General features: G+C 42.9%; 1 protein-coding gene and 1 pseudogene across 2 annotated transcripts in view; both read right to left on the reverse strand.

Moving 5' to 3' along the window:
• LOC138666260 (sodium- and chloride-dependent neutral and basic amino acid transporter B(0+)-like) overlaps window positions 1-8,370 on the reverse strand; it is a 67,265-nt pseudogene extending 58,895 nt beyond the window's left edge.
• Window positions 8,371-10,125: 1,755 nt separating this feature from the next.
• The window catches only part of LOC138661924 (sodium- and chloride-dependent neutral and basic amino acid transporter B(0+)-like), a 59,352-nt gene continuing 47,898 nt past the window's right edge, over window positions 10,126-21,579 (reverse strand). For both annotated transcript variants that reach the window (XM_069746918.1, XM_069746919.1), the window contains exons 13-15: window positions 18,000-18,109; window positions 13,974-14,141; window positions 10,126-11,807 (exon numbers count right to left, since the gene is read on the reverse strand). In XM_069746918.1, coding sequence (XP_069603019.1) covers window positions 11,676-11,807; window positions 13,974-14,141; window positions 18,000-18,109 — 410 coding nt within the window. In that variant the 3' untranslated portion in view covers window positions 10,126-11,675. The remainder of the gene's footprint in view (window positions 11,808-13,973; window positions 14,142-17,999; window positions 18,110-21,579) is intronic.

A 21,579-nucleotide genomic window follows, 5' to 3' on the forward strand; every position in this document is an offset into this window, starting at 1 on the left:
GAACTCAGCGCTTGTAAATACAGCCCAAATGTTTGTGCTTGATGGTGCAATATATTAGCATTTAGGACCCCTACTTTAAAATTTTACCTAGGACCTCACCTTGTCTAAAACTGTCCCTGCACATACGCTTGCATGAAAACTAACTTTTATACACATATATAACATTCTGACCTTATGTAATAACGTCATTGTTTATATTACTGTGGCGATCTCGATAACCATTGTGAGTGACACACTTCTGAATTGGTAAGCAGTGAAGCAGTGAATGTGATGCTTTATATGGATGGCACACCGCCCTGTGTCAGCAATAGATCACAGTTATTATATTTACACACGTACCGGAATGGTGACTACCTGAGATTGCGACTCACTATTGTGCAACGTCTAGTTAACATTAATGGATTAGACAACACTTTTAAAGCAACCACAACCTTGAGGTCATAATTAAAGGGGTGATAGGGGACTTTTTTTTTCTTTTGGGGCTAAGAACTTACCGACAGGTAATTGTTAACTACCCACCCGTTCTCCTCTGCAACAATCTCTCTCAACTCAGTTGTGATTCTCCTGCTTCCTATGACCTCACATTGACAAACCAGCTCTTTCTCTTCTGCTCTGCTCTAATTGATGGGGCGCCATTGCCGACATCATGCTGATTATCAGACACCTCCCTGCAGTTTGGCATCAGGGAGCCAGCTCTGAGTTAGCTTGACATTGGCAGTGATGCTCAGTGGACAGAGCATAACAGAAGGAACTGCTCTGTCGACGTGATGTCACAGGAAGCAGAAGAATCGCTGGCAGGAGTGACCCCTTCTTAGCCTCATAGCAGAAAAAAACAAAAGTTCCAGGTAACCTATCTAAAGAAGTATTCCCATTGTATAATGTGATAGCAGATGTCTAGGATATGCAATGATTTTATGAATGGTGAGGTTTGACCTATGTGACCTCCAACAATCTTGAGAATGAAAGGCTCAACACAGTTTTGTGTGCACTGTTGCACTCTGAGCCATCTGTCTGAACAGTAAGCTGTAAGTGGCCTTTTGCTTGCATTGCTCACTGCTGCTGTATTTTGTCCTCCATGTTGTTGCTGCTTTTAGAATGTATACTGTGAAATCACCCCAGTGCAGGATTCACATCTACACTGCTCATTTCTGCTGCATGATATTTTCCATGCTGCTGCTGCCTCTAAGTGTGTAGAGTTAGGGGAGCAGGATCTCCTCTTCTCCATGTGCTATGTTTGGGAGACTTCATAGAGGTTGGTCTTTCCCTCTCTCCATTAGATAAAAACTGACAGTTCTGGAGCCTGAAAGGGAATAAGGTTGATAAATTGCAGATACAAGTCATATGACACTCATAAATATTGTTACTCATCATGCACAATCTGAGAAGATAGTCACTCTTCTAAACACAGGTGTCTGTTGGGATTTAGGTAAATGAATGGATTGAGTTTATATATGACAGGTGACAGTCAATGAAAGCATGTAACAGTGACCTTGGGGATCAGGAGCAATCACGCTGCTTATTCTTTGTAGGGTTTTCAAGGATTTAGGAATTAATGGTGAGGAACTAGAGCTTAGTGTTAATAGTCTGTTATTAAAATCTCATTGTGCACAAAGCTGCAATGATCCAACATGGTAGAACACAGTGTAACTTTAAGTCCATGTGTTGTATGCAACGTGAGGCAGTGTATCATTTTAATAGAATTTTCTATTGTAATTAATCATTAATGAACTCTCCGAATTCACCAATCAGTAATGTTTTTCAGGATCCAGCGCAGGTAGTAAGTGGCATGGGATCTCCTTACTTGATACCATATGGTGAACTTTCAGGTTCCAGCACATTAAGAGTTACTCCCTTTGGCCGAAGGAACAATTAATGCATGTATTTAATACATAGAGCCTCCTTGAATCCTAAATTTCTTAAAGTCGTCTTACAAGTTCTTCAACTTTGTCAGTCGACATTTAAATTGTAACTAACTAGACATTGAGGTAACTTTTCAGAATACGCTGTCCTGTGTGTACATGAGGAATAGCACTATTTCTGGCCATTGTGTGACTTGTATCCTTCATTTTCACCAGCTTTTCCCTCTGTAGGACCTAACTCTAACCTGCAGTTTACTGTGAGCTGGTGGGAGAAGAGTAGATACAATGATGTCTACTATACACTGTCCAGCACTTTATTCCTTAGTTAGCATGTGGACAGAATCAAGTAAGGCATAGAAGATATTGTACAGCAATTCTGAGCAGTGTAGATGTGAATCTTGCTCTTCGGTGAGCAGTGTAGATGTGAATCTATCTTTTGGGTGAGTTCAAAGATTTGTATGAAAGCTTAGCACAATCTTCCTTTGTTAATCTCTGCTTTTTCTCCCCGTCTGGTCCTCACATTTCTTCTTCCCTATTCCATATATTATTATGGTGCTTTAACCTTCTAGGTTCAAGCAACATATTGTAATCCGATTTCTTATATTTTATTATTATTCTACTTCTTCTTCTCCGCGTTTTCCGCAATTAATGTGGCCCGAAACGCTCAGCGCAGAGTCCCCGTGCTTGAACAGCGCTGCCAGCTTTACTGCAGTGTATCAGGTGTCGACTGTAGAAAGTAAAGTTAGAATATGAATGTTGTGTATAGCGATGGCACAACCTGGGGTGGGTTGTATGTGCAGCCAATGGGAGTGATGTAGTGATGCCACCATCATATAATATTGGGTGCAGGCTAAAGGACCTGTGTGATGTCACCACCATTTGCTTCAAGGGGACGCTGGGACCCACAATGATGAAATGAACGGGGTCCGGACACTTGTGAAGAACAGGCAGACTGTCCTAGGCAGAGTCTGTATGTAAGAAATTGTAGTCTATGTGTCCAGTGTGTCACTGATTTTTGCAGTCATGCAGAGACCCCGTTCACACGGCGTTTCAAAGCCCTCGGTGGGGACAGGTGTGCTATGTATTTTTGGAGTCCATCCGATTTGTAGTTTTTTAAAAAATTGCATTTTAAGCAAAAATTTTCCAATAGGAATTAATGGCGACCTTTCCATTCCCCAACTGACATGGATTGAAGCCTCAGCGCAGGTGCACTGACCTTACAAAGATGGCAGCTATGCAAATGTACGGTGTCTATTTTAGGACATGATCATTTATCAAAGTCAAACATCAGAATAATGTGACTCTGACTCGTGACTCTGACTCATGACTACCAAGGGGCTGAATGTGCCAAAGTGGCTACCAAGTGGCCAATGTGGCTACCAAGTGGCAAAAGTGGCTACAGAGGTGCCGAATGTGCCAAAGTGGCTACCAAGTGGCCAAAGTGGCTACAGAGGTGCCGAATGTGCCAAAGTGGCTACCAAGTGGCCAAAGTGGCTACCGAGGTGCCGAATGTGCCAAAGTGGCTACCAAGTGGCCAAAGTGGCTACCAAGGTGCTGAATATGCCAATGTGGCTACCAAGTGGCCAAAGTGGCTACCGATGTACCGAATGTGGCAAAGTGGCTACCATATGGCCAAAGTGGCTACTGAGGTGCCGAATGTGCCAAAGTGGCTACCAAGTGGCCAAAGTGGCTACCAAGGTGCTGAATATCCCAATGAGGCTACCAAGTGGTCAAACTGGCTACCGAGGTGCCGAATGTGCCAAAGTGGCTACCCAGTGGCCAAAGTGGCTACCAAGTGGCCAAAGTGGCTACCGAGGTGCCGAATGTGCCAAAGTGGCTACCAAGTGGCAAAAGTGGCTACTGAGGTGCCGAATGTGCTAAAGTGGCTACCAAGTGGCCAAAGTGACTACCGAGTTGCGAATGTGCTAAAGTGGCTACCAAGTGGCCAAAGTGGCTACTGAGGTGCCGAATCTGCCAAAGTGGCTACCAAGTGGCTGAAGTGCAACCGAGGTGCCGAATGTGCTAAAGAGGCTTCCAAGTGACCAAAATGGCTACCAAGTGGCCAAAGTGGCTACCGAGGTGCCAAATGTTCCAAAGTAGCTACCAAGAAGCACCTGCGCTGTGGCTTCAATCCATGTCAGTTGGGGGTCATGGAAAGGTCGCCATTAATTCCTATTGGAAAATTTTTGCTTAAAATGTGATTTTTTTTAAAAAACTACAAATCGGATCGACTCCAAAAATACATAGCACACCTGTCCCCACCGAGGGCTTCGAAACACCACCTGAACGGGGTCTCTGCATGACTGCAAAAATCAGTGACACAGTGGACACATAGACTACAATGTCTTACATACAGACTCATATCAAAAAGATCAATCCGAGGACATCAGAAAAAGTCAATTATTCTGAACAGGTTATGAGTTTATTTATAGAAGACCAGACATACAGTCAAAAAAAAAAAAAGCCAACGTTTCGGCCACAATTGGCCTTTATCAAGGCATAGATCTATAAGGTATAATAACAGAGAATTAATATACATAACATAAACATAAATCTGAAAATAGATACACAACATATCATATAAATGTACTGGTCTAAGACAATCTTACAGCAGACAGTCCGTGTGTATATAAACAGAAGGTCCAAACTATGTACCATTACATCATATACCCAACTCAAAATAGATGGTGACCTCACTTGCAGAATAGCCCAGAAAAATAGATCAATCTATACAGCAGATCCTGACCATAGTCAGCATGACACATCCGAGTGGAATCCTATAAAGTAAGAGGGTACACCTATTTACCTGTATGGTGGTGTAAGAAGGAAAACTGAAAGAAAACAAAAGATATAGAAAAGTAAGACCTTAGTGAAGGAGCAACAAACGCTAACAAAGGGTCGCCCTGTGGTGTGCAGGAAATGTTACCTCATAAATATGGAGCGCGGGGTCCAGGATACAGCCGCCGTGTGGAAGGTGTGCGTCCCTATTGAAGACCGACGTCTATATATGACGAAAAAGTCGCGCGCAACCGGAAAGGGAGAAACCCGGAAGAAGGGAAGAAAAAACCAATCGGGCTACTGCCGAGTCGGCGCGTGCGCAGTAGCCCGATTGGTTTTTTCTTCCCTTCTTCCGGGTTTCTCCCTTTCCGGTTGCGCGCGACTTTTTCGTCATATATAGACGTCGGTCTTCAATAGGGACGCACACCTTCCACACGGCGGCTGTATCCTGGACCCCGCGCTCCATATTTATGAGGTAACATTTCCTGCACACCACAGGGCGACCCTTTGTTAGCGTTTGTTGCTCCTTCACTAAGGGTACCGTCACACTATAACATTTCGATCGCTACGACGGTACGATTCGTGACGTTCCAGCGATATCGTTACGATATCGCTGTGTCTGACACGCAGCAGCGATCAGGGATCCTGCTGAGAATCGTACGTCGTAGCAGATCGTTTAGAACTTTCTTTCATCGCTGGATCTCCCGCTGTCATCGCTAGATCGGTGTGTGTGACACCGATCTAGCGATCTAGCGATGCGATCCAGCGATGCGTTCGCTTGTAACCAGGGTAAACATCGGGTAACTAAGCGCAGGACCGCGCTTAGTCACCCGATGTTTACCCTGGTTACAAGCGTTAAACTAAAAAAAAACAAACAGCACATACTTACATTCTGGTGTCCGTCAGGTCCCTTGCCGTCTGCTTCCCGCACTGTGACTGCCGGCCGTAAAGTGAAAGCAGAGCACAGCGGCTGTGCTTTCACTTTCACTTTACGGCCGGCAGTCACAGTGCGGGAAGCAGAGACGGCAAGGGACCTGACGGACACCAGAATGTAAGTATGTGCTGTTTGTTTTTTTTTAGTTTAACGCTTGTAACCAGGGTAAACATCGGGTAACTAAGCGCGGTCCTGCGCTTAGTTACCCGATGTTTACCCTGGTTACCCAGGGACCTCGGCATCGTTGGTCACTGGAGAGCTGTCTGTGTGACAGCTCCCCAGCGACCACACTACGATTTACCTACGATCACGGCCAGGTCATATCGCTGGTCGTGATCGTAGGTAAATCGTATAGTGTGACGGTACCCTAAGGTCTTACTTTTCTATATCTTTTGTTTTCTTTCAGTTTTCCTTCTTACACCACCATACAGGTAAATAGGTGTACCCTCTTACTTTATAGGATTCCACTCGAATGTGTCATGCTGACTATGGTCAGGATCTGCTGTATAGATTGATCTATTTTTCTGGGCTATTCTGCAAGTGAGGTCACCATCTATTTTGAGTTGGGTATATGATGTAATGGTACATAGTTTGGACCTTCTGTTTATATACACACGGACTGTCTGCTGTAAGATTGTCTTAGACCAGTACATTTATATGATATGTTGTGTATCTATTTTCAGATTTATGTTTATGTTATGTATATTAATTCTCTGTTATTATACCTTATAGATCTATGCCTTGATAAAGGCCAATTGTGGCCGAAACGTTGGCTTTTTTTTTTTTTGACTGTATGTCTGGTCTTCTATAAATAAACTCATAACCTGTTCAGAATAATTGACTTTTTCTGATGTCCTCGGATTGATCTTTTTGATATAAATATACTGTTTTCCTGAGGACAATTAGTTCATTGATCTACTTAATTTTGATCCCCTTGATCTTTTTTCTTACATACAGACTCTGCCTAGGGCAGTCTGCCTGTTCTTCACAAGTGTCCGGACCCCGTTCATTTCATCATTGTGGGTCCCAGTGTCCCCTTGAAGCAAATGGTGGTGACATCACACAGGTCCTTTAGCCTGCACCCAATATTATATGATGGTGGCATCACTACATCACTCCCATTGGCTGCACATACAACCCACCCCAGGTTGTGCCATCGCTATACACAACATTCATATTCTAACTTTACTTTCTACAGTCGACACCTGATACACTGCTGTAAAGCTGGCTGCACTGTTCAAGCACCATGTATTTCCTTCAGGAAATGCCCATCTAGTTATTATTATTATAGCGCCATTTAATCCATGGTGCCTTACATGTGAAAACGGGTGTACATAATAAAAAACAAGTACGATAATGTTAAGCAATACAGGTCACTGACTGATACAGGAGAAAAGAGAACCCTGCCCGTGAGGGTTCACCGTCTAAAATATATATAGTATAATATGAGGTGTAACCTGACACCTCACTGAGATGGCAGTCCTTCTTGGTTTGAGAAAGATAGAGTTGAGCTCTTTTTAAAGCGCAAAAACTCAAAAGGCAGAAAGAAGGTAAAAAAGTGGCTCATGAAGGAGAAGAAGCAAAATTCTCTCTCTCTATATATAGTATGATATGAGGTGTAACCTGACACCTCACTGAGCTGGCAGTCTGTCTTGGCTGGAGAAGGATACAGTTCTGCTCAGAAGGCAGAATGAAGGTAAAGAAGTGTCTCATAAAGGGGAAAGAAGCTAAATTCTCCAATAAGATTAACAGTTTACATCCTATTGATTTATTGATTTACGCGAAGCTTGTTAACAGGACAGTTCTCATTTAAAGAAATGTAACTGATGCGATACAGCAACTCACAGGCAGAGATGATTGTTGATTCTGTTATAAACAGAAGTAATTTCGCGATTACTGGTGATAGATTTACTCTGGTACCGAATGCCTAAAATGGGTCTCATTCAGCATTAGAATAGTGTTCCTTGGTCCCTACAGAGATAACGCTCCTGCTCCCCACCTTTCATCTATATAAAACATTCTTAAAGGGGATCTGTCACCTCATCTCAAAGCAGCATGATGTAGAGGCAGAGACCCTGATTCCAGCAATGTATGCCTTACTGGTCTAATTGCTGCAGTTGTGATAAAATCACAGTTTTTTTCAACTGCAGATGTACCAGTCCTCCAAATGCTGAGCTCTCTATAACCCCGCCCACACCACTGATTGGCAGCTTTCTGTGCACACTCTGCATAGGCAGAAAGCTGCCAATCATAAATGGGAATGAGGTTCTACAAAGCTCAGAAATATGGAGGACTACAAGGCAGCAGGCTTACTAGTCCTCTTGTGATAGTATCAGCAGGGGATTATCAAAACTACAGCGAGCAGCCTAGTAAGTGACACATCATTGGAATCAGGGTCTCTTGTCTCTACATTATTCTCCTCTCAGATTTGGTGGCAAAATCCTGGTGACAGATTGTTTTTGATAACATCTGAAAGGTCTAATAATTTATTTGTGAATTAACTCATGAAAAACAGCCCATAACGGCAAGTGATTTACTCCAAAGTCAGATTCACGGGCTTGTCTTTTGCTGGACAGGGCTTCAGGGCTTTGGATCACCAGAAGATGGACAGATGCTCCACTGGTCACTTATGCCACTGATATAAAAAGGTGGAAAGCTGTCTTCCTGCCAAATGTCAGTGTGATGGTTGGCTTCAGGTGGGTGATTATCACCATGGATGGGGGGACAAGATTCTCTATAAACATAAATGCCGCCATAGTCTGGAGTCCACAGAGACCGGAGAACTCGGAGCTTGCTCATTCATGCCACCATTTTTCTCACTACCATCTCTTGGCTCCTATCGGTAGGAGTCTTTACCACCTTTTTGCGCACAAGGTGCAGCTTTTGACTGCATGAGTAAAGCCCTATGTCTTCAGCTGCTATACAGACCTCAGGCTTCATATGTCTTCACTTATAATCCCTGTTAATATCTTTGATGGCTTCAACATTTGAGTTGGAATCCAAGAATTGAAGATGAATTGCCCAATTTCCATAGAATCCGGCCCCATGGGGTCATTGTGTGTGACTCAGGACTTGTTTAGTTATCTGCTGTGCCCCTGTTTGTGTTTCTGGTTACTTTGTGCTCCCTGTTTGTTTCCTCTTTTGTATTGTGTTTATGATGTGGCAGGAATTGGTTTTATCTTCAGTTCTTCTGCATCTCCTGAGGCTCCTGGAGCCTGGACAATAAGTTTCACACCTTGTATCTTTGCCTCATCCAATACTTGATGGGATTGCCGTGCTCTAACTACTAGAAATGCCTTTAATACTTAAAGGGAACCTGATAGCAGATTTTCCCAGTAGAAAGTAATGCCACCACCTGTTGGCCCTCTGTTACATGCTGTATACATGTCCCCAATCCCCCTATCCAAGGCACAAATAAGCTTTTATTATACTCTCAGATGGCGCGGTCCAGTCCGATGGGGATTTCTGGTCTCGATCTGGTCTCGATCTGGCGTCTCTGGTCTCGATCTGGTCTCGATCTGGCGTCTCTGGTCTCGATCTGGCGTCTCTGGTCTCGATCTGGCGTCTCTGGTCTCGATCTGGCGTCTCTGGTCTCGATCTGGCATCTCTGGTCTCGATCTGGCGTCTCTGGTCTCGATCTGGCGTCTCTGGTCTCGATCTGGCGTCTCTGGTCTCGATCTGGCGTCTCTGGTCTCGATCTGGCGTCTCTGGTCTCGATCTGGCGTCTCTGGTCTTGATCTGGCGTCTCTGGTCTCGATATGGCACCTCCTCTCTTCCTTACTCCATGAGGATAACGCATCCTATATCATCCAGACAGTGTCCCCCATTCGCGCTCCTTCCCAGGTGTACTGTAATACTGTACTGCGCATACATCGGCAAAGGCCAAAGTGCCACCAGGTAAAGCCGGAACATGCGCACTGCTGCTGCGGAGATCTCACGCCGCTCAGTACAAGCTGCAGTTGTTAGTCGTGCAAGGTAGGAGTAGAGGAGACCGAATATACTTGGACTCAGGATTTATTTCACTTTTAAACCGGACTGACAAAATATTAATTTTAATGTTAGGATTTTTTCATAGTAAGTACACCGGCCACATTCTGTCAATAAGATCAATTTAATAATGTAGGCAGTTTGTATTGTGGGATCTAATGGAGGGATCCACTTTATCTGTGTATCCCTCCATTGTGAACTGTGTCTGAGACCTTTATAACCATCAGGACACAGAGGAACATGTCTGTGTCCTGAAACTTTGGGGGTGTACAGACCGGTATTAAGCGCTGCATTGGGTTAGGCACCACGGATTTAGAAAAATGTGACATCTGTCCTGGTAATACAACTTCAATTTTGTCAATATATATCCCAATAATGAATAATATAATTTCATGTGATAACTTCTATGAAGCAGGAAACATACGGTCCTCCTTCTACCCGGCACATTGCTCCCTCTGGTGGTGAAAATTGTTTATTGCAAATTTTAAGTGCAATTCTCTCTTCTACCTTTGAAGAGTATATGACATGTATAGACGTTTAATACGATAAAACTCAGTAATCATAATATTCTATATAGTAATTTATTTATTAGTTATGTCTGTACAGTACAATTACAGGTGTTTACCAGTACTTATTTTTTTTTATTATTAAAAACCGCCTGAGCATGGCTCAAAAATAAATAACAAGTATTCCGAGTCTCCAGAACCTCTCTTCTGGTGGGGACATCATGCGACCGCTACAGCCTATCAGTGCCCACAGCGATGAACAATGTTTTACCACTGTGGCTAGTGATTGACTGCAGTGGTCGCAAGTCCATAGAAAATTTTATCAGATAAAATTAAAAACTTTTTTATACAGCGGTGTAGTTTGGGATTTGCAGGTGAGCACATATATTTTTTTCTTTTTTTTTTTTTTTTTTACCCACACTGAGAGGTTTCCATAGAAAAAAAGTACTAGGGGTGGTTTGGTAATTAAAAACAAAATTTGGATAAAATAAAATGTGAAAAAATTTCATTTTATTTAGGTTAGCTGCCCACGATGAGCTTTTGGTGCGTTTTCCACCTATTTTCACTGTGTCAAAAATGCAACGTCTTACAGTTTTGGCAAAGTGGATAAGATTTCTAGAAATCTCCTGCCCACAGTGATTTTTTTTGCTTCTTTTAATGTTGACTAAAACTGATCCGCGGTGCGTGTTTGGAGTTTGCAATATGTCAATCTTGCGGGAACGCTGAGTTTGGTGCACTGATTTTCTCTGGTGACCAGAAAAATGCCCACAGGAAAAATGCCCACAGGAAAAATGCCCACTGGAAAATTGACCACAGGAAAAATGCCCACAGGCATTAGGTGCATTAGGTGAGGAAAATGTACAGGTAAAAAGCGCACATGCATTTTTAGTGTTTCGGCTATGGAAAAGCATAAAAAAAGCATGTAACCCGCACATCAATGTATCAGTAAAGTTTTGTCAAATGTTTGATTTGCTAAATAAAGCAGATTTTGTGCAAAACCAACCGCCATGGAGAAAAAAACAACAACAGTTGTTACACTATGCGGGAACATGGCCTTAGGCTAATTTTTTTTTTAAATTTCTGAAACTCCCTTTAAATTCATGACCTGGAAATTTTAGGGGTGTGTTTATACATGTGCTGTATTAATGGAGGGGATTAAAAAAAAATGTGAAAACATTAACACTGGCTTCAAAAACTACGTAAATAAAAAAAAAACTCCATTAAAACTATTGCATTAAAAATTGCACATATTAATAATAGATGACAGTAGAGGAAATGTATATCTGTCTGGTGCCGACCGCTGGTTATCTGGTGTTTCCGGGTCTGGATCCAGCTGATCATCAGGTTAATGACAGTCACTACAGAATACATTCCATTTGCGTCACTTCTTGGATGGAATCCCGTTTCTTGTCCTTTCGAGATCTTTCGAATAAGCGGAATTTTCAATTTTTTTCTTTGCTGTTGCCAAATAAATGTCCGTTCACCAAATCTTTAGGCTTTTTCTTACGTCTTAGGTTTTCTTTTTCTTCATACATATAGGCGTCCAATATAGACACAATGCTGTATATAAATAAGAGTTTACGTGTCCTCCGAGACTCAGTATCTGTGATGTCAGAAAGCCGTAGCGTTCTCGAATACTATGCTGGAGGCCACTGTAGGAATTTCTGTCCCAGCTATATGGCTGTAACGTTCTCCTCGATACTTGGCCAGTGCAGGACCCCAGTTGTCAGCCGCCCTGCAAGTCTATAAAGAGATGATATTCTGCATTAATATATGACAGTTGTCTACACGGTATAATAGAATATAAAAATGGACCCCCGTTATGGTGCTGAGTTTTCCCACCCAGTGCAGTAAAGTCTGACTGACTTGGATCAAAAAAAGAACATTGCTTTTAGCGCCAGGTTCATTATTGCGTTTGTACTTTTTTTGGCTAGTTTGCGCGGGGGGACCCAGGTCCACATTTTTGACTGGGTCTCATCGGAGTCTAGTTACATCACTGCTCACAGTCACATTTGATGTTGATACAGATCATTAGCGTGTATGATATACGTCATTCACCCCAAACAACAACATGAGGCCAGTCACAGGCATTACTGCGGAAAGGGATCCCTGGAAGATCCAAAGACTAGAGCGGAAGACCGGAGAGCTGCGGCGGCATAATGACAGGTGACGGCCTGGTACAGAGACCTCCGAGCATAAAACTCCTGAAGCTTTTTTCGGTTTAGCGTTTTTGTTTTTCGCTCCCAGAGCCATAACTTTGTTATTTTTCCATCAATATGGCCATGTGAGGGCTTATTTTTTGCGGTACGAGTTGTACTTTTGAACGACACCATTGGTTTTACCATGCCTCGTACTAGAAAACAGGAAAAGAATTCCAAAGGGCGGTGAAATTGCAAAAAAAGTGCAATCCCACGCTAGTTTTTTGCTTTGTTTTTTTTTGCTAGGTTCCCTAATTGCTAAAACTGACCAGCAATTATGATTCTCCAGGTCATTACGAGTTCATAGACACCAAACATGTCTAGGTTCTCTTTTATCTAAGTGGTGAAAAAAAATTCCAAACTTTGCTAAAAAAAAAAATATTGCGCAATTTTCCAAAACCCGTAGCGTCTCCATTTTTCGTGATCTGGGGTTGGGTGAGGGCTTATATTTTGCGTGCCGGGCTGACGTTTTTAATGATACGATTTTGGTGCAGATACAATCTTTTGATCGACTGTTATTGCATTTGAATGCAATGTTGCGGTGACAAAAAAAAACTTAATTCTGGCGTTTTGAATATTTTTCTCGCTACGCCATTTAGTGATCAGGTTAATCCTTTTACTGATAGATCGGGCGATTCTGAACGCGGCGATACCAAATATGTGTAGGGGTGATTTGAACTTTTATATTTTTTTTTTTATTTTTTTCATATTTTCAAAAACAATTTTTTTTTTTACTTTTGCCATGCTTCAATAATCTCCATGGGAGGCTAGAAGCTGGCATAGCCTGATCGGCTCCGCTACATAGGAGCGATGCTCAGATCGCCCCTATGTAGCTGAATTACGGGCTTGCTATGAGCGCCGACCACAGGGTGGCGCTCACAGCAATCCAGCATTAACAATCATAGAGGTCTCACGGAGACCTCTGGTTGTCATGCCGACGCGCTGATGACCGACAATCAGGTACGGACTGGGGCTGAAATTCAGTCCTGGCATTTGAAATCAACAGGCTCATGTTGTCTCCGTCCCCATGAAGCAAACGGGATATATTACTAATATTACCCTTAATGGAAGAAAGGAAGATTCACTACAAGACCAATATGTCTAATGATACCCATGGCTGCTGGGGTAAGCGACGGAGTTAGCAACTGTATGCTCCATCACAACTCTTAACAGTATGGGTATTTTGAGAACACCGATTTTGTTAACAACGTAGCAGACAAGGCGGCCCATGACCAGACAGGCCCTTCTGGCATTTGCCAGAATTGCCAGATGGCCAGTCCGGCCCTGCCCCCAATCACGTGACAGGGGTTACCGGTGCGTGAATTTCTGTGGCCCAATGGCCGGAAGTGCTTGTTAAATGCCACTGTCAGAGTTTGACAGCGGCATTTAAGTAGTTAATAGGCGTGAGCAGATCACGATTCCACCCGCACCTATTGCGGGCACATGTCAGCTGTTCAAAACAGCTGACATGTCCTGGCTTTGATGCGGGCTCACCGCCAGATCCCACATCAAAGCAGGGGATCTGTCATCGGATGTACTATTCCGTCCGATGACAGAAAGGGGTTAATATCTTATTTTATTATTTTTGCCGTGTCATAGAGTGAGGTCTGTCATATGAAGGACGCCACTGGAGGCCGATGGACCCCATGGATCCCTTGCTTTACCAGATAAAAATTCTAACACACATGATTAATTCCCATGATTTACTTACCGCAAAAAAGTTTCCTCTGGCACGGTAAATCTTTATAATGGCTAGAATTGGAATCCACATCATGCACAACACGATCATACACCAGCCCACGGCTGTCCCCCACGTGGGATACTCGATGTTACCATATGATGGAGCTTTAAAGGTAATCAATGACCATAGGAGGATAGCCTGCAAATATAGAACATAGATATGTAAATAACAATAATTACTGTGTATATTATGTATGACACCGTAATTAAATATTTTTGTAATCTTGATGTACATCTTGTTAATTTATTCCAGTGTGCTAAGTCTCAAGGTCAACGAGGTCTGTATACATCATAAATAAATGATGGAAGAGGTCAATGCTTTCTTTGCTGGTGATATAGGGTTCTAAAATATCCTTTTTAGTAAATTGGCTAAATTTGACTTTTGCATTTATTTGCTGTGCCGTCCTTCGCTGCTGATCCAAAATGAAATGGTGGTGATAGCTGTTGGCAATATGGCAGTTGAGGCATCAACCATAAGTATAACTTAGAAAGGTTGCTGTGTGGAAAAGGTGCATGACCTGGTAATCATGTGAGTCGCCCGCCAGGACCGTGGGGTACTCGGTATCGGGTCCGGTACTTAAGGGGATGTGTCACGGTGGTTGCGACCGGGTCCGTGACCCTGGGTGCCCATGTAAAAGGGAAAGTCTTTAAAGGAGTTATGAATAAAGTTTGTGTTCATGACGCCACCTGTGGTATTCGGTCAGAGGGGACCGACGCTGCTTAAAGGGTTGCGCTGGGGTGATGTTATGGCAGCTAGATGGTATAACTTCCCACAGGTGAAGTACATCCCCAGGGCACCCCGTGTATGGATGAGGATGGTGAGTGGTAGAGTAAAGAACGGAGGACACAGGTTTGCAGTCTCTTTACCTGGTTTACTGAAGGCTTCAGACAGCCACAGTCCAGGACATCAGATCACAGGTAGAGGCAGGGTCCGGCCGGCTTGGAAGCGAGTTCAGAGTCCCCTTTACCAGGTGGAGTTAGAAACCTTCCTCTAGCGGTGGTGTTGTAGTCCCTTATTGCCTATGGCTTCTGGCAAGGTCCTCACAGTCCTCTCTGTCTTCCATAAAGGTGGGACACAAACCCGTATGACAGGTAGCTCGAGCTCTATGCACCACTGTGTCTTCTGGGTATTAGGGCAGACAGGTTACGTGTAATTCAGCTGTCCTGCTGGTTTCTGCTGTAAGTCTTGGAGTCCCTTGTAACCTCGGTCTTCCGGCTATCGGTATCTGCTCTTTTCAGGGAGGTAGCCCAATCGCTGCTGTCCTCCCCAGTTGTCACTCGCCTGTGCTTCTCTCTCCTGCACCCTCACTACAAATCTGTTCTTCTTTCTGTGTTATCTCTGTCCAGGAGCTGCAGCTCTTCCTCGTGGCGGCACGGCCCATCAGTCCTTTATCTCTTTTTCTGCCAGGAGCTGCAAACTCCCACGTCTGCTCAGCTATACTCCCTTTTAACCAGCTCCACCTAGCTGATGTTCCTCGACAAACTCCCTTCTGGCAATCTCTCTCTAGCCCCCTCTGACAGGGAGCTCCAACTTAGCACATCTTCCTGCTTCACTCTCCTCTCACCAATTCACTTTCCCTCCCGACCAGAATGTATCAATAGGGAAGTTCCCCCTAAACCAGGTTTAGAGCTCCCCCTTTTGGTCTGTAGTGTGAACATGTTGTGTGCTTTGTGCTTACCTGGTGAAAGAGATCTTCCTTCGCTTCCAAGCGTGACATCACTCTCCCCGTGAGGAAAGCAATGCGTCTGTGACAACCAGGACCCTGGGGTGTCACACATGCATGTATCTAGGCAGTTATTTGCCGATGTTATCTGCATCACGCACTTTCTATTTGCATTGGAAATAGTTAATTTGTTAGATTTATGGTTCTGATTAGGGGTGAGCGAGCACTGTTGTGAATTCTGTTGTCAAGCTCCCTCCTGTGGTCATGAATGGTACTTCGGCTGGTTCTGTCCATGGATTTCCTCTGGTGGCTGTGACTGGAGCTGCTGCTTCTGAGTTTCCTTCCACAGGTGACGAGGTTAATTCGTTAGCGGGCTGCTCTATTTAACTCCACTTAGATCATTGCTCCATGCCAGCTGTCAATGTTCTAGTATTGGTCTAGTTCGCTCCTGGATCGTTCTGGTGACCTGTCTTCTCCAGCAGAAGCTAAGTTCCTGTTAATTTTTCTCTTGTTTGCTATTTTTTCTGTCCAGCTTGCTTTTTTGTTTTTTTGTCTTGCTAGCTGGAAGCTCTGGGATGCAGAGTGGCGCCTCCGCACCGTGAGTTGGTGCGGAGTTTCTGTTTGCGCACTCTGCGTGGTTTTTTGTAGTTTTTGTGCTGACCGCAAAGTTACCTTTCCTATCCTCTGTCTGTTCAGTAAGTCGGGCCTCTCTTTGCTAAAATCTATTTCATCTCTGTGTTTGTGATTTCCATCTTTACTCACAGTCATTATATGTGGGGGGCTGCATTTTCCTTTGGGGAATTTCTCTGAGGCAAGGTAGGCTTTATTTTTCTATCTTTAGGGCTAGCTAGTTCTGAGGCTGTGACGAGTTGCATAGGGAGCGTTAGGAGCAATCCACGGCTATTTCTAGTGTGTGTGATAGGATTAGGGATTGCGGTCAGGAGAGTTCCCACTTCCCAGAGCTTGTCCTGTATCATTGTTACTATCAGGTCTTTCCGTGTGCTCTTAACCACCAGGTCCATTATTGTCCTAACCACCAGGTCATAACAGAGCACCAAAATACTCAGATGCTCGTAACTCGAACTGAGCAATTCCTAATACTTGGATTCTCGTTTCGAGTAACGATTATAATGGAGTCAATGGGAAAACCAGATCATTTTTCCGGCAGACCCTACAAAGGATAACTGCTCTCACCCTCCAATCACAACTGTCACTGAGACGTGCAATGGCATCAGCGAGCCGAGTGTGGCAGCGCCAATCCTTTATAACTTCAGATGAGGTCATGCGTCCAGTCAATCACAGTAATTCCACTACCAAGATTGCTACGGCATTAGAGTGACTCACTGGCAATCCCCGCATGCATATGGGGTGTGTAACAGGCGCCAAACATGCGGGGCGGGGATTCGAGCTTCAAATCCAGGAACCAGCCAATGCACACTAAATGCCGCACAGCCACATACTTGAGTGATATCCGAGTATCAGCAAGCTCGTTCGCTCATCCCTAGTTCTGATTATTAAATTCTGACTTAGTTTTTGGAGTTACACAGAAGAACCTGCACAGATGGACACGGAACCAAATTCCTAAATAACTACTTTAAGACACTCTTTATTATTTTAGCAAGGTCTATGCCTATCTTAATTTTCTGCCTAGAAAAATCAGCAGGGCTAGGGGTGAGAAATAAAAATTAGGAATAGTCAAAGAACAGTTGAGTCCATATGACCGTGCATGATGCAGAAGGAAGACTACACTTATAGCATCAATCATGACCATAGCAGAAGTCTCCTCCAGATATGGAGGTTGAGAATAACACACATTTAGGTTTATTGTATTATATAAAGATGTTAATGATATCTTTTGTCATATTGTACATCTTCTTATGTTTGTATGAATTTGTTTTATATTTTCTTTCATTTTTTTTTTATCATTTCAGTAAGTTGTATTATTTCATTTAGCCATTGTGTGCAAATCCATTTAGTCTTGTATCTTCAAATCCGCTATAAAACACTCTTTAATCATGAGATCTGAGCAGCAGCAGGGAGGAGGGTCACTGAGGAAATGGAAATCGGGCTAGGTGGGTAAAGGTTGAGTTTAAACTTTCAAATTTGATTATAAAACTACTTTGTCACAGATGGACCTAACATATATCTCATGTATCTTAACCCTGGTAAAGAGCAACTTTGGAAGAAGATGGGAAAGATTCCTTTTTTTATTACTGTGCCATTACTGCTATGATACTAAACTGTACAGAATATTGAAACCTATTTTCATAGAGTTCTATAACAGTCCAAAAAGCACTAAATATAATAATCATTGCAGAAGGAATAATACTTACCAGTAATAAAGCTGGGGAAATAAACATCCAACAAGCTCTCCACCACAACCAGAAGCTCCAGTGCTTTTTTCCGATCATCATTTCAATGTCCTTAATGAACCTATTACCTCCTATAAAATGAGATCATGTCACATAAACTGTATACAGGTACATACAGTGGGGCAAAAAAGTATTTAGTCAGTCAGCAATAGTGCAAGTTCCACCACTTAAAAAGATGAGAGGCATCTGTAATTTACATCATAGGTAGACCTCAACTATGGGAGACAAACTGAGAAAAAAAAATCCAGAAAATCACATTGTCTGTTTTTTTAACATTTTATTTACATATTATGGTGGAAAATAAGTATTTGGTCAGAAACAAAATTTAATCTCAATACTTTGTAATATATCCTTTGTTGGCAATGACAGAGGTCAAACGTTTTCTGTAAGTCTTCACAAGGTTGCCACACACTGTTGTTGGTATGTTGGCCCATTCCTCCATGCAGATCTCCTCTAGAGCAGTGATGTTTTTGGCTTTTCGCTTGGCAACACGGACTTTCAACTCCCTCCAAGGGTTTTCTATAGGGTTGAGATCTGGAGACTGGCTAGGCCACTCCAGGACCTTGAAATGCTTCTTACGAAGCCACTCCTTCGTTGCCCTGGCGGTGTGCTTTGGATCATTGTCATGTTGAAAGACCCAGCCACGTTTGATCTTCAATGCCATTGCTGATGGAAGGAGGTTTGCACTCAAAATCTCACGATACATGGCCCCATTCATTCTTTCATGTACCCGGATCAGTCGTCCTGGCCCCTTTGCAGAGAAACAGCCCCAAAGCATGATGTTTCCACCACCATGCTTTACAGTAGGTATGGTGTTTGATGGATGCAACTCAGTATTCTTTTTCCTCCAAACACGACAAGTTGTGTTTCTACCAAACAGTTCCAGTTTGGTTTCATCGGACCATAGGACATTCTCCCAGAACTCCTCTGGATCATCCAAATGCTCTCTAACAAACTTCAGACAGGCCCGGACATGTACTGGCTTAAGCAGTGGGACACGTCTGGCACTGCAGGATCTGAGTCCATGGTGGCGTAGTGTGTTACTTATGGTAGGCCTTGTTACATTGGTCCCAGCTCTCTGCAGTTCATTCACTAGGTCCCCCCACGTGGTTCTGGGATTTTTGCTCACCGTTCTTGTGATCATTCTGACCCCACGGGGTGGGATTTTGCATGGAGCCCCAGATCGAGGGAGATTATCAGTGGTCTTGTATGTCTTCCATTTTCTAATTATTGCTCCCACTGTTGATTTCTTCACTCCAAGCTGGTTGGCTATTGCAGATTCAGTCTTCCCAGCCTGGTGCAGGGCTACAATTTTGTTTCTGGTGTCCTTTGACAGCTCTTTGGTCTTCACCATAGTGGAGTTTGGAGTCAGACTGTTTGAGGGTGTGCACAGGTGTCTTTTTATACTGATAACAAGTTTAAACAGGTGCCATTACTACAGGTAATGAGTGGAGGAAAGAGGAGACTCTTAAAGAAGAAGTTACAGGTCTGTGAGAGCCAGAAATCTTGATTGTTTGTTTCTGACCAAATACTTATTTTCCACCATAATATGCAAAAAAAATGATAAAAAAAACAGACAATGTGATTTTCTGGATTTTTTTTCTCAGTTTGTCTCCCATAGTTGAGGTCTACCTATGATGTAAATTACAGACGCCTCTCATCTTTTTAAGTGGTGGAACTTGCACTATTGCTGACTGACTAAATACTTTTTTGCCCCACTGTATATGAAGATAGATGGATGGATTGATAGATAAAAAGATAGATGATAGATAGATCTCTAGATAGATGCGTACAATAAATGCCAGCCTCCAGGACACAATCCAATGGAAATAAAGGAATTGGAGGCAGCATTAAAAATAAGTTCTTCCTTTTTCAGTACTGTTTCAGCAGGATAAGCCTTTTTCTTTCATAGTCATCTGTGCATTCACGTTGCATATATAGAGTGAAAACATGTTCAAAATACCAATCTCATTAATCGATTACAATGCAATCGTGTGGTCTGGGTGGGCACTATCAAACCACAATCTGTTGGTTTTCTACAATTGTTGATAATTACTTCATCACCATCCTTACATACGTAGGTGTATAAAAATTTTAACATTTCTTCAAAGTAACTATTGTAAATGTAATGTCATCATCAACCTGATAAAGAAAAATGAAAACGTCATCCAATTGTGTCTGTGTACCTGGCCAAATAGCCAGAATAATGTCTGTACTTGCTACGTGCTGGAAGTGGTGTGACACACAGACGCCATGTTCCCCAAAGGCCTCTATAACGAGGTTTGAATATGTAGGGGCCATGTTGGTCCGTCTTGTTTGAACAAAAAAAAAAGAAAATATTTTTTGGCCAAAAAAATTTCCAACACGCTCATGTGGAAAGAATTGCATTCAATAAACGTTTGCCCTCCGTTAGTGCCCACCCTCGACATATGGTTGAATCACGACCATGTAGCCGGTTGCTCAGGGTGGAACGTATCGTTCAGGACCCTAAGATTTTCATGACTAGGATGGATGACATTGGTAAAAAGTTCAGTGAGAAGGAATTTGCATAAGCCCTTTTGAAAAAAAACATTGAACGCCGGTAGATAAAACGCTGAAAAATATTTATTTTTTTTAATAAAAACTGGCTGTTCTTTCTACATGTTTCCAAGGCAGCTGAAAAATTGGGGAGATTATTTGGAAGAATTAGCAGTTCTATGGATACTAAGTTCTGCATAACTCCGCTGACACAACTGATTGGCAGCTTTCTGGCTATACACAGTATACATAGAGAGCAGCCAATCAGTGATGGGGGTGGAGTTATACAGAGCCTATGAATTTAGAGGACTACCTGGCAGCAGGATGACTAGTCCTCTAGTGATAATCTCCTGTTGATAAAACAGTGATTTTATCAAAACTACAGCAAGCAGACTAACAAGTGACACATCGCTGGAATCAGAGTCTCTGTCTCTACATGATGCTGCTCTCAGATTACGTGGAAAAAACCTGATAAGATATTCCCTTTAAGACAGTCTTAATAAGGTGCATGCAAAGTAAGATGCCCAAAATTCATTAGGAGGTGCAAGCCTCTTAATAAATTCAGTGCATATTATCTGTGGCGAGAGCTGGGGTAACACTTCTGGCATAAGAAACACCTCTGTTTCCATTAATTTGATGGGCAGGCGTTCCCACAGCCGTCCTGCCCAGATCCATTTATTTTGGTGGAGCTTCTTGAAACTGATGTGAGAACATCAAAAGTCACAAGCTTTTTGGTGCAAAATGATGGTTCTATTCAAAGTGTATTACGTCAGATTGTATGATGCATCGGTCCTTTAGTATAGTGATCACGAGTCATATATTGTGTTTATATACAGAGGTTTTGCAATTTTTTGTACTGTAATTGATTATTGAAGCTATTGATTGTGAACATATTCTCACTGTATAAATGCACTGTTGACTATGCTAGGAATAGGCTACACAGGTGAAACATTGCATCGGTAAATGAAGAAGGATTTCACTTTGAATGTTGCCTCCAATTGCTTAGATGGAGAGATATGGACAG

This window comes from Ranitomeya imitator, chromosome 2, assembly GCF_032444005.1.
Source record: "Ranitomeya imitator isolate aRanImi1 chromosome 2, aRanImi1.pri, whole genome shotgun sequence".
Classification (NCBI taxonomy): Eukaryota; Metazoa; Chordata; class Amphibia; order Anura; family Dendrobatidae; genus Ranitomeya; species Ranitomeya imitator.